Source organism: Papio anubis, chromosome 1, assembly GCF_008728515.1.
Source record: "Papio anubis isolate 15944 chromosome 1, Panubis1.0, whole genome shotgun sequence".
Classification (NCBI taxonomy): Eukaryota; Metazoa; Chordata; class Mammalia; order Primates; family Cercopithecidae; genus Papio; species Papio anubis.
In genome coordinates, this window is record NC_044976.1 from 18,830,548 (window position 1) to 18,843,269 (window position 12,722).

A 12,722-nucleotide genomic window follows, 5' to 3' on the forward strand; every position below is an offset into this window, starting at 1 on the left:
TCAAGTGACCTGCCAAAGCTTGTACACATGGAAAGGAGTAGAACCAGGATGCAAACACATTTGTTTACCACCAACACCAATATCTATTTTGCAACAAAACAATGAGGGGGCCCAAGTAAATAATCTCAATGGTTCCCTCCATTCTCCAAATTTTTTTTTTTTTTTTTTTGAGACAGGATCTGGCTCTCTGTCACCCAGGCTGAAATGCAGTGGTGCAATCTGAGCTCACTGCAGCCTTTGCCTCCTAGGTTCAAGCCATCCTCCCACCTCAGCTTCCCAAGCAGCTAGGACTACAGGCATATGCCACCATGCCCAGTTAATTTTTGTATTTTTTGTAGAGACAGGGTTTTGCCATTTGCCAAGACTGTTCTCAAACTCCTGGGCTCAAGCAATCCTCCTGCCTCAGCCTCCCAAAGTGAGCCACTGCACCCAGAAGCTGAGATACTTTTTAATTCTGGGCTGGGGCAAAGAGAAGTCAGAAGGAAAATGGGTGAAAATAAAGAAGCTCTCAGTCGTACTGCAGCTTGTTCATGCCTCCCGTCTCAGGGATGCCACACTGGCTGCCCCAGCCCCGCCCTTTCAGCCTCAGTCCTTCCCTCAGTGGAGGAGAGAAAAAGTGATTTAACAAACTGAGGGCGGGCCGGGCGCGGTGGCTCAAGCCTGTAATCCCAGCACTTTGGGAGGCCGAGACGGGTGGATCACGAGGTCGGGAGATCGAGACCATCCTGGCTAACACGGTGAAACCCCGTCTCTACTAAAAAAATACAAAAAACTAGCCGGGCGACGTGGCGGGCGCCTGTAGTCCCAGCTACTCGGGAGGCTGAGGCAGGAGAATGGCGTAAACCCGGGAGGCAGAGCTTGCAGTGAGCTGAGATCCGGCCACTGCACTCCAGCCTGGGCAGCAGAGTGAGACTCCATCTCAAAAAAAAACAAAAAACAAAAAACAAAAAACAAACTGAGGGCTGTCAGCCCTTGGAGCTTGCACCTCTGAGATCCCACACTGACCCACCCAGTAGCTTCCCCTTCTAGTAGCGTGGCACCACCTTCTGACCCACCCCTCAGTGTGTCCGATAGTGAGAGTGGTTCCCAAGGGAGAGTGTGAAGCACACGCAGGCACCTTCTTACACCACACCTGCTGCGTCCAAACCATGGGAGGCTCCTCTCCTAGACTCTGCATCCTGAAAGCCGCATACCTAACAGCCTGCCATCTGGTTGCAGGGACACACCCCCGGGGGAGGAGCTGCAATCGTGTCTGGGGCCCCAGCCCAGGCTGACTGGAGCTCCTGTTTCCACAGCTCTGCTGCCTGCCTGGGGTACCAACATGGCCCAGAAGCCTCCCGCCTGCACCCTGCAGCCCGAGTGTGTCCAGCAGCTGCTGGTTTGCTCCCAGGAGGCCAAGAAGTCAGCCTACTGCCCCTACAGTCACTTTCCCGTGGGGGCTGCCCTGCTCACCCAGGAGGGGAGAATCTTCAAAGGTAAAGGCGGGCACCCCAGGGTCCCCCAGCCCAGCAGCCTGGGTGGCGGGTCAGAGGAGGATGTACAGGAAGAGGCGCAGAGGCACAGGCAGTGGCAAGAGCGCGACTCTGTCTGTTTTTCCCCCAGCCTACGCTGAAATGTTCCTACCCTGCCGACTGCCCCAGACCGCGCTCAAATGTGGCTTACATCCATGGGCTGTCAGTGCTTGGAGGACTGGGATGAGGAAGGAAGTTGGAAAGGAGGCAGGAAGGGGAGGCCATAAATCAAAAACATCAACAGTCCTGGGGTGCTGGCGGGGAGAGGGTTCGTGCTTTCCCAGCCTCAGACGTGTCTGGCACCTTGGACCTAGGTGTTAATGCTCGTCTTTAGATGAAACTACCGAGGTCCCGAGAGGTGACATGACTTGCCCAAGGTCACGTGGGGCGCTGGTAGTGAAATCCTGGGCGGGAGGTTCCCCAAAGCCCTGCTCTCTTCCTTCCACCCACTGTGCTCTGTGCTGGCCAGGGTGGTGACGTGTTTGTCGGGTGTGGTCCTTGGAGAATCTTGGAGGTGAAAAGCCAGCTGGATTTCTGAGTCCAGCAGCGAGCAGCGCCCTGCGGGGCGGGGGCGGGTAAGGGAAACTGAGCCCATCTGAGTCTGCTCTAATCTGTTCCTAAACTTTTTTCTTTGATTTATTGCTTTTGTAGAAAAGTTCATGTGAACAAAAATTCAAACTTGTTTTTGCTAAGCTTAGAGGCGTTCTCCTTCAGGGCAGTGGGGGACATGATGTGGTGGTGCCCCTTGATGTTATTCCTTTTCTGTTGAGGTTCTGTGACTTGCCTGGGTCTTAAACATCTTTGAGCGGGAGAAGCAGGTTTGATTGAGTGCGAACAGCCTGTGAAAGGAAGGTGATTAATGCTATCCGTTTAAGCCCTGCAACCCTGAAAGGCAGAGAAGGAAACAGGTTCGGAAAAGTTTCAGTGCTCAAAATCACAGAGCTGGGACTGGAACCCAGAGTTCCCCTGATTCCAAAAGCTGTTGCTTTGTGGGGAGTGAAGGATCTCTGAGTACCGTGTTGAAATTCAGACCTGTTTTGGTGGCTGAGATGAATATTAAACATTAACCACCACCACAAACAACAAACATTAACCACCACTGCAAACACCGTTGCAACTTGCAACATTACAGAGTCTGGAATGTGGAATCAGCCCTTGATTCTTAGGAAAACCTCCATATCCTTTCCAAATGGCACAGAAAGGGCCCTCCTACAATTCCCCTGCACCCGCACTGACCCCTCCTGCCATGCTTATCACTGTCCACTTACGTATCTGCCTCTCTCTTGGGACTTTGTGCTGCAGAGGGCAGGGGCTGTGTCTTGAATCTTTGTACCATTGACTTTCTCGTGCTGTGACCTAGCACCTGCCTGGCCCAGAACAGGCACTCGATAACTGTTGAGCGACCGACTGGATGAATGAATGAGATGAGTACGTTTGGAGAAGCAGAAGGAAGAGGGATGGCAGGGCAGGTGGTGGTGATGGGGACTCAGCATGTTGGGCCATGGCATTTCCTGGCCTGTGGGGCCAGCGTGGCTGCCTTCCATCCATGCTTTCCAGCTCTGGGACTGGCGTTCTGCTTGGACCAGCAAGAGGTCAGACAGCCTCATCGTGCCTCCAGAGCCAGGGGGCCCCCATGTCAGAATGCTCTGGTCCTTTCTTGTTTTAAAACCCACAATAAAGGAGGCACACTTTCACTCGTAAGTGCCACCTGGGAGCTACTTCCAGTGAAGTCCATGCCTTTGTCACCCTCATACTGATCATTCAACAGGTATTTGCTGAAGATCAGCTCTGTGCCAGGTAAGGTGCCAGGTGCTGGGGATATCACAGTGAACAGGATGACATAGTCCCTGCCCCCATGGCAGTCCCCTCATCTTGCACAGGTGATGACTGAAGGTGGAAGCCTCATCCAATGGTTGTGGAAGGAATGAATGGAGGAGATTAACAGGACTGTGGCCCACGTGCATTGCAGGGAAAGACCTGGTGTCACCGGAGAAAGGGTTGTGTGAGGGGGACTTAGAGAGTGAAATGGAGGCTTTGGAGTCAGAAGGTCCTGGGTTGGAAGGCTGGTGTTTATCAACTGTGTGACTCTGGGTGAGACCCTTCACCCTTCGGAGTGTCAGCTCACACATTTTATTTATCTTTTTTTTTTTTGAGTCGGAATCTTACTCTGTCGCCCAGGCTGGAGTGCAGTGGCGCAATCTCAGCTCACTGCAATCTCTGCCACCCAGGTTCAAGCGATTCTCTTGCCTCAGTCTCATAGTAGCTGGGATTACAGGCACCCGCTACACACCGGCTAATTTTTGTATTTTTAGCAGAGATGGGGTTTTGTCATGTTGGCTAATCTGATCTTGAACTCTGAGGTGATTCACCCGCCTCAGTCTCCCAAAGTGCTGGGATTACAGGCATGAGCCACCGCGCCCGGCCAGCTCACACATTTTAAGCCAGGGATTATAAAACCCACCTTTCAGGATGACTGTGAACAGAACCAGATTCAGCTGGTATGCCTGGCATGGCACGGCATGGCAGGCAGCATCCACTCTGATCGGTTGGTGCCTGTGCTGAATATGTTGAATTTCACCCCTGGTTGTGAGGCTTTAAATGAGTAAATGCCTGTAAAGCATTCAGCACATTTTCTGCCTCGTAATAAAAATGTCACAAATGATAGCTGCTTCTGCTACCACTATTAATGCTATCATTATTCTTATTATCTGGAGGCAGATTGTGGAGGACTTTTGGAGGCCAAACAGAGACACTAAGATTTGAAGAGGTAGGAAGTAGGGAGCCAGGGAATGTTATTAAGAAGAAGAGTAACATAAAAGTGGTGTGTGATGACATTTAGTGTGACAGGTGCTCAGCAAGGGCAGGGACAGAGGAACAGTGTCAGGGGACAGTATCTGCTCTGCTCACTGACCTGTCCGCAGTGTCAGCACATTTCCTGGCCTATCACTGGGACTCTGTAAGGTTTGTCGAACACATGAATGAAAGGCTTTTACTAGGAGTGGGACAGGTAGAATGAAGAGAAAGGAATGATCCGAGAGATGTTGTGTGGGACACATGGACTGGGCCTGGCATGGGCAGTGTTACAAAAAAAGGCTGGGTGCGGTGGCTCACACCAGTAATCCCAATCCTTTGGGAGGACGAGGCTGAAGGATCCCTTGAGTCCAGGAGTTCGAGACCAGCCTAGACAACATGGTAAGACTTCGTGTCTACAAAAAGTACAAAAATGAGCTGGATGTGGTGGCATGCACCTGTGGTCCCAGATACTTTGGGAAACTGAGGTGGAGGGATCACTTGAGCCCTAGGAGTTCGAGGCTGCAGTGAGCTGTAATCACACCACTGTATATCAGCTAGGCAACAGAATGAGACCGTGTCTCAAAAAATAAAAAATAAAATACTAAATAAAGTAAAGGCACATAGCTTTAGGATTTCCAGCCAGGTGGCCCAGGTGAATGATGAGGCACTGACTGAGGTGAGGCACTGAAGGCATGGCTGGACTGTGTGCTGGGGATGTGCTGGGCAGGGACCAGCAGCAGTATTAGAAGCTACAATGGAGTGAGCTCACTAAGGACTTCATTTCGATGACCTTCCGTAATCTCACAGCCAACTCATGATGGGGGTGAGTTTCACACGCATTAAGCAGAGTACTTCCTATGGTCAATGTCAGAAAGCAACCAGAACCAGAGTGGGCAAGGGTAGCGCTTGTCTCAGGGCAGCTGGACCCAGGAACGCAGACATCACCATGTCCTTCTTTATCCTTCTGGGGGCTGGTCTCTTTCTCTTGTCCTGCAGGTAGACTTTTTCTGGGCATCAGGGAACGTGAGTGCAAGCAGTCTCTGGTTTCCATTCTTTTGTTTTTGATTTTGTTTTAGAGGCAGGGTCTCTCTCTGCCGCCCAGACTGGAAGTGCAGTGGCACAAGCCTAGCTCACTGCAGTCTCAAACCCCTGAGTTCAAGCGATCCTTCTGTCTTAGCCTCCCAAGTAGCTGGGACTACAGGTAGGTACCACCATGCCCAGCTAATTTTTTAATTTTTATGGAGATGAGATCTTGCTACATTGCCCAGGTTGGTCTTGAACTCCTGGCCTCAAATGATCCTCCCACCTTGACCTCCCAAAGTACTGGGATTACAGGCATGAGCCACTGCACCTGGCTTGTTTATCATTCATATAGCCTCAAAACCAGAGAGGACAGAACTCTTCCCCACCAATTCTACATGGAAAAATTCCAAAAAAGAAGTCCAATTGGTCCATCTCCAATTGCAGGCACATCCCTGGGCCAATCACTGTGGTCATGTAGTGTGATTGGCCAGTTAACTCAAAATATCCCCTCCGTGGGGAATGGGTGGGTCTGTTACCACAAGAAGGGGTGGGAAGAGCTGAGCAGACCAAACCAATAACCAATGCACTCACATTTTATCAAAGCCTGGGGATACCTGAGGCTGTTTGATCTGATTCGTGCTCTTTCTGCCACCCCTTGCTGCAGGGTGGGGATAGGGAAGGGAGCAGAGAGATTTGTGCTGAAAAGGAAGGGGGACAAATGGAAGGTGTTTATCAGAATCCCTGGATCTCCTTACTGAAGTAGGAAGTGAAGCCAGGTGCAGAATAGGGGGTGGATGCTGTAAGTTGGGGCTTGGAGCAGGGGGCACCTGGACACTCAGAGGAAGCCTGGTGTGGCATCATGGGGTGAAACAGAGCTGATCAGGAGGCAGAAACGGCACAGCTGAGTTTAGACATTGTGAGTTTACAGCTTATGGCAGAACAGGTCTGCCCAGGTCTGTGACTTCCTCCAGCTGAACACAAGACCACCACCGATGAAGGCTTCCCCCTCCAAGGCAGCTGGTGTCCCACCCAATTCAAAAGCAGGCCTGGCTGCAAAGACAGCCTTGCTATCACAACTTTATAATAATCATCATTTTCTCTCTGTTACTCCCAACCCTGGCCAGGACCTTGTGCCCCTCACAGATGGGCCACCCGGGATGGTGATTAGGTTTTCATGATGCACCTCGGGCTGGTGACATTCGTGATTGCTTGTGGGGAGAGCCGAGGGAGAGGTACAGAAAGAGGAGCTCACTGGTGAGGAAAGAGCTGCACAAAGAAGACACAAAGAGGAGAGTGGAGATGGCACAGAAGGAGGATTGAGAAAGCAAAGAAAATGGGCCAGGCGAGGTGGCTCATGTCTGCAATCCCAGCGCTTTGGGAGGCCAAGCTGGGCGGATCATCTGAGGTCAGGAGTTCGAGACCAGCCTGGCCAACATGGTGAAACCCCGTCTCTACTAAAAATACAAAAAAATTAGCCAGGCATGGTGGCAGGTACCTGTAATTCCAGCTACTCAGGAGGCTGAAGCAGGAGAATCGCTTGAACCTAGGAGGTGGAGGTTGCAGTGAGCCGAGATCACACCACTGCACGCCAGCCTGGGTGACAGCGAGACACCATCTCAAAAAAAAGAAAAAGAAAAAAAGAAAAGAAAGCAAAGAAAATGGGCCAGGGAAACAGTCAACTCTGGGCCTTGCACATGGCGGAGGCTCAGCCAGTGTTCGTGCAGCGCGTGGTAGGTGATGGGCAGGGAAGAGAAGGAGCACCTGTAACCCTACGGGCACTGCGCGAGGTGTCCCTGGGCTCATAGGGAGTAGGCACCTGGTGATGAGACCGCGAGAGGGCCAGAAAGGGTCCCAGGATGGTGCCGACACAAGACTTCTTGGCTGTAGTTTCTGCCAACTCTGCTGGCACAACCCAAGGGATGGGAGGGTTTATCTTCTTCAGCTCATGACCTTGGGACAGTGGTCTCGCTCCCTCTTTCCTCCTCCTTCCCTTTGTGTCTGCCATTTAGGGAAAAAGCCACTTTACTGGACAGCTGGGGTGAATTCTGAGAAAAACACACCACATTTTAGAAGACACTTGAGGATGTCTTGGTTAATTAACCACTGAATCCAGCTTACCTTGGCTTAACTCTTAAATCTGAGTCTTCCATTTTCCCTCAAACCAGTCCCCGCTCTTCTGATTCTGTCCCTCGGCTCCCTTCCTCTGCCTGGATGCATTTTCCTGGAAGCATTTCTTGGTGCCTGACACCAGCCCCTCTCTTCAGCAGCTGATGGACCCCAGACCCCATCCCCCCAACACCACAGCACCTCCCGTCTAGGTAAGAGGAAGCTTCTCTAACCTGGGTCTTCAGCTTACAGCCCAGCTCCACTCACGCCCTGTTTCCTGCTGTTTCCCCCTGCCAAGGAACTTCAGTTAGTCCTCTCCACTATCACTCAAAAGTAGCTCATTTTGTGACCAGCCTGGGCAACAGGGTGAAACCCCATCTCTACAAAAAATACAGAAATTAGCCGGGTGTGGTGGAACATGCCTAGAGTCCCCGCTACTCTGGAGGCTGAGGCAGAAGGATGGCTTGAGCCCTGGTGGTGGAGGTTGCAGTGAGTCGTGATCATGCCACTGCACTCCAGCCCAGCCCGGGCAACAGAGCAAGACTCTCTCTCAAAAAAAAAAGGCCAGGGATGGTGGCTTATACCTGTAATCTCACTCAGCACTTTGGGAGGATGAGGCGGGTGGATCACCTGAGGTCAGGAGTTCAAGACCAGCCTGGCTAATATGATGAAACCCCATCTCTATTAAAAATACAAAAATTAGCCAGGCGTGGTGGTGGGCGCCTGTAATCCCAGCTGTTAAGGAGGCTGAGGCAGGAGAATCACTTGAACCTGGGAGGCGGAGGTTGCAGTGAGCCGAGATCACACCATTGCACTCCAGCCTGGGTAATAAGAGTGAAACTCCATCTCAAAAAAAAAAAAAAAGTGGCTTATTACAAAGGCGAACTTCACTACAGTCCCTCGACTCTATGGATGAGTTCAAACATAATTAATACCAGAAATGTTGCATTTGCAGTGGGAGGAGGTTAGGAACATGGAGAGAGTATCGTATTTCTTCAAGTATATGAGACGGAGCATCTCACTCTGTCACCCAGGCTGGAGCGCTGTGGCATGATCTCGGCTCACTGCAACTTCCGCCTCCCTGTTTCAAGCGATTCTCCTGCCTCAGCCTCCTGAGTAGCTGGGACTACAGGTGCGTGTCACCACGCCCGACTAAGTTTTGTACTTTTAGTAGAAACGGGGTTTCATCATGTTGGTCAGGCCAATCTCGAACTCCTGACCTCATGATACGCCCGCTGCGGCCTCCCAAAGTGCTGGGATTACAGGCGTGAGCCACCATGCCCGGCCCCTCATGTGATTCTCAAACGTGGTCCCAGACCTGCAGCCTCAGCAGCTCCTGGGAACTTGTGAAAATTTCAAATTTTTGAGCTCCAACCCAGCCCAGACCTATTGAATCAGAAACTCCAGGAAAGAGGCTTAGAAGTGTGTTTTAAGAAGCCCTCTACTCAGGAGACTAAGGCAGGAGGATTGCTTGAGTCTAGGGTTCAAATTCCAGCTGGGAAACATAACAAGACCCTGTCTCTAAAAAATATGTAAATGAATAAATTTAAAAAGAGAAGCCCTCCAAAACATTCTGATGCCCACTTGCTTGAGTGTGAGAAATACTGCTTTAATCCCTCGGATTAAAGAGAGTGTTGTTCAAGATCCCTCAGAAAAGAGAGCGGGTGTAGTGCTCTCTGGCATTATTGTTTTCTCTGGGTGGCTGGGCCCAGATTGCTTCATTGTGAGCTTCTTTCCTTGTTGATGTTTTGTTTTGTTTTGTTTTGTTTTGTTGAAACAGGGTCTCACTCTGTTGCCCAGTCTGGAGTTCAGTGGCACAATCTCAGCTCACTGCAGCCTCGACCTCCCCGGCTCAGGCGATCCTCCCACCTTATCCTCCCAAGTAGCTGGAATCACAGGTGTGCACCACCATGCCTAGCTAATTTTTAAAATTTTTTGTAGAGACGGGGTTTTGACATGTTGCCCAGGCTAGTCTCGAACTCCTGGACTCAAACAATCCACCCACCTCAGCCTCCAAAAGTACTGGGATTACAGGCGTGAGCCACCACACCCAGTCTTGCTGATGCCTTAATAACATCTGACCCCAGCCCTGCCTTAAGCACCAAACCACCTCAAAACATGGCCTTCCTTCCTGCAAGGCCATAGAGAAGAAGAAGAGTCCATCGTATCTCACAGGCCAGGATACATGTTTTGGCCTCCTGCCAGCAGCCTCCACTTTTACCTTCTGTAAAATGGTGTTCTAATAGTATTTACCTTACCCCACAGTTAAAAGGGTTAACTGACATTATGCAGGTAAAGCGCTCCACAGAGTGCCTGGTAGGTGAGTACCCAGTAAAAGAAAGCAATTAGTAATACTGGCACTATGATCGTAGTGTTATTTCGTCCAATCTTATCATCATGGATTTCTAACTTAGCACCATCCCAATCTCTCTCATGTGTGTTTTGAAGTAAGTGAAGGCAATAGCAGAAGCAGAATTGGTTTGCCTGGTCAGATGACGCCGGCTTTCTGGGCTTAGAGAAGCAAAATAAAATTGCGCAGCATTTCAGGATGCAGTACGTGGACAAAGTCTTCCTTCCTTTTTTTTTTTTAGCTAGAAAATTCAAGGAAATTACGTGAATTTGTTAGAGGCTCCAAATACAGTTATTCCTCTGCATCTTAAGCAGCTGGCACTGAAGTGGAAAATTCCACTCTTTCAATAATGGTTAGCCATCTCAGCTCAGATCATGCTGTGGTTTGAAGGTTTGCCTGTCCAAAATGCACAAGCATACTTTGGAGGGCTTCTCTTTTCAAATTTATTTATTTACATACATTTTTTGAGACAGGGTCTCACTATGTTTAATTGCCAATGCCACAGTGTTGGGAGGTGGGGCCTAATAAGAGGTATTTAGATCACGAAGGCTCTGTCCCCGTGAATGGATTAATACCGCTATAAAAAGGGCTTATAGGGTGGCTTCTCTCTCTTTCACTCTCCTGCCACATGAGGAATAGTGCTCCTCCCCTCCGGAGGATGCAATGTTCAAGGCGCCATCTTGGAAGCATGGACTAGCTCCTCACTAGACACCAACCTGCCAGCAGCTTGACCTTGGATTCCCAAGCCTTCAGAATCATGACAAATACATTCCTGTCCTTTATAAATTACCCAGTCTGGGATATTACATTACAGCAGCACAAAACAGACTAAAACAGGCTGCTATAACAAAATACCACAGAGTAGTGATTTAAACAGCAGACATTTATTTCTCACAGTTCTGGAGGCCGGGAAGTCCAAGATTCAGTTCTTGGCGAGGGCCCTCTTTCCGACTTGGCCATTTTCTCACTATGCCCTGACATGATGGAGCAAGAGAGTTCAAGAGTCTCTTCCTCTTCTTATAATAGCACTAATCCTATCATGGGGGCTGCCCCCTCACCACCTCATCTAAACCCGGTTATCTCCCAAATGCCCCGCCTCCTAATAGTATCACATTGAGGGTTAGGGCTTCAACAGAAGAATTTTAGGAAAACACAAACATTTAATCCGTAAGGAAAACTGAGAGCCCCCTGGCTTCACTGTTCCAGGCCCAGGACATACCACAAAGCATGCTAGAGACAAAATCTCTGCCCTCAGAAAGTTTGTAATATAATAGGAGGAATTAGATAATGAAGACATTCATTTCAGGAGAGTCTTAAGTGCTATGAAGAAAATTAAAGCAGGAGATATGGATAGAGAGGGTTGGAGGCAGTGGTGAAGCCATTTTAGATAGGTGATCGGAGAAAGCGTCTCGGAGAAAGTGACATGTGAGCAGAGCCCTGAGTAGGGTGAATAGTGCACAAAAGGGAAAGAGAGCTCCAGGCAGTAGGAACAACCAGTGCAAAGACCCTGTGGCAGCAGCATACTTGGTACCCTGGGGGAGCACCTGGAAGGGCAGCAGGTCTAGAGAACAAAAGGAAATGAGGGCCAAGAGGTAGCACCAGATCACTTGTGACCTCAGTACCAGATCACCTATGACCTTGGCACCAGATCACATATGACCTTGTAGTCATAGAAAGGATTTCAGGCCAGGCATGGTAATCCCAGCACTTTGGGAGACTGTAATCCCAGCACTTTGGGATACTGAGGCGGGTGGATCACAAGGTCAGGAGTTCGAGACCAACCTGACCAATACGGTGAAACACCATCTCTACCAAAACTACAAAAATTAGCCAGGTGTGGTAGCACACTCCTGTAGTCCTAGCTACTTGGGAGACTGAGGCAGGAGAATCACTTGAACCTGGGAGGAGGAGGTTGCAGTGAGCCGAGATTGTGCTACTGCACTCCAGCCTGGGTGACAAAGCAAGACTCCATCTCAAAAATAAAATAAAATAAAATAAAATAAAATAAAATAAAATAAAATAAAAATGAAGGATTCCAAAGTGCCTGAAAGACAAGGACAGGACCACTGTCATACCTTGTCGAGAAGGCGCAGAGGGTTACATAGCCCTACCGTCACCAAAGCCTTTATTTTTATGCAATTGATAATAGCAGCAGCTAACAGCTGCTGACTATTTCCTCTGTGCCAGGCTTCGTGTTAAGTGCTTTACATGAGTGATCTCAATTTATTCTCACAAGAGGACTATGAGAGAGATTCTGTCATTAGCATTTTACAAATGAGCCAGTGAGTCTCAAAGAGGTTCAGTCCCTTTCCCCAGCTCTCAGAGCCAGTAGGGCAAAGAGTCCCAGGGCAGAATGAAACCTCATGGAACCTCTTTCTACAGGGTGCTGTTTGAGTAGTGGTGTGTGTGAGTGTGCCCCCTGCCACGACCATCTTTCTCTGTCATTAACTGGCCTATTGACATGTTTTACACACAGTAAAGGAAGATTTCTCTCTCTGAGGCCTGTCTGAACTTCCAGTGCAGACACATGTGACTGTGCTGAGAGACTGGGTCTTCTGCAAGTATGGAAATGTGCTTTAATGGCACATCAGCAAAACCCAAGATCTGCGTACATCACTTTTGATGCGAAAAGTGTTAGCCTTTAGTCAGGGATGGGGCAGGGAAGCTGGAAGGGCGGGACTGGGAGAGTCACTAGACTTGGAGTGAGGCTGGCAAGGACCGTAATCTGGGAGAGAGGCAGAAACCAAGTGTAGGGATGTCAGTGAAGGTGGGAGTGGTGAGCAGATACAGTAGGTGAGAGTGGTGTTTAAAGAAAGTCATTTTCAGGGGCTGGGCATCATGGTTCACACCTGTAATCCCAGCAATTTGGGAGGCCGAGCTGTGCGGATCACTTGAGGCCAGGAGTTCAAGACCAGCCTGGCCAACATGGTGAAACCTCG

At 49.8% G+C, this 12,722-nt stretch overlaps 1 protein-coding gene across 5 annotated transcripts in view; it reads left to right on the forward strand.

The window, feature by feature from the left end:
* Positions 1–1,155: 1,155 nt before the first annotated feature.
* Positions 1,156–12,722, forward strand: part of CDA (cytidine deaminase) — a 28,932-nt gene continuing 17,365 nt past the window's right edge. For 3 of the 5 annotated variants that reach the window (XM_021936915.2, XM_021936918.2, XM_021936912.2), the window contains exon 1: positions 1,165–1,475. In XM_021936915.2, coding sequence (XP_021792607.1) covers positions 1,322–1,475 — 154 coding nt within the window. In that variant the 5' untranslated portion in view covers positions 1,165–1,321. Of the gene's footprint in view, positions 1,476–1,526; positions 2,087–12,722 lie in introns of those variants that run through there. The other 2 variants (XM_003891263.3, XM_031665032.1) reach the window with 2 other exon arrangements.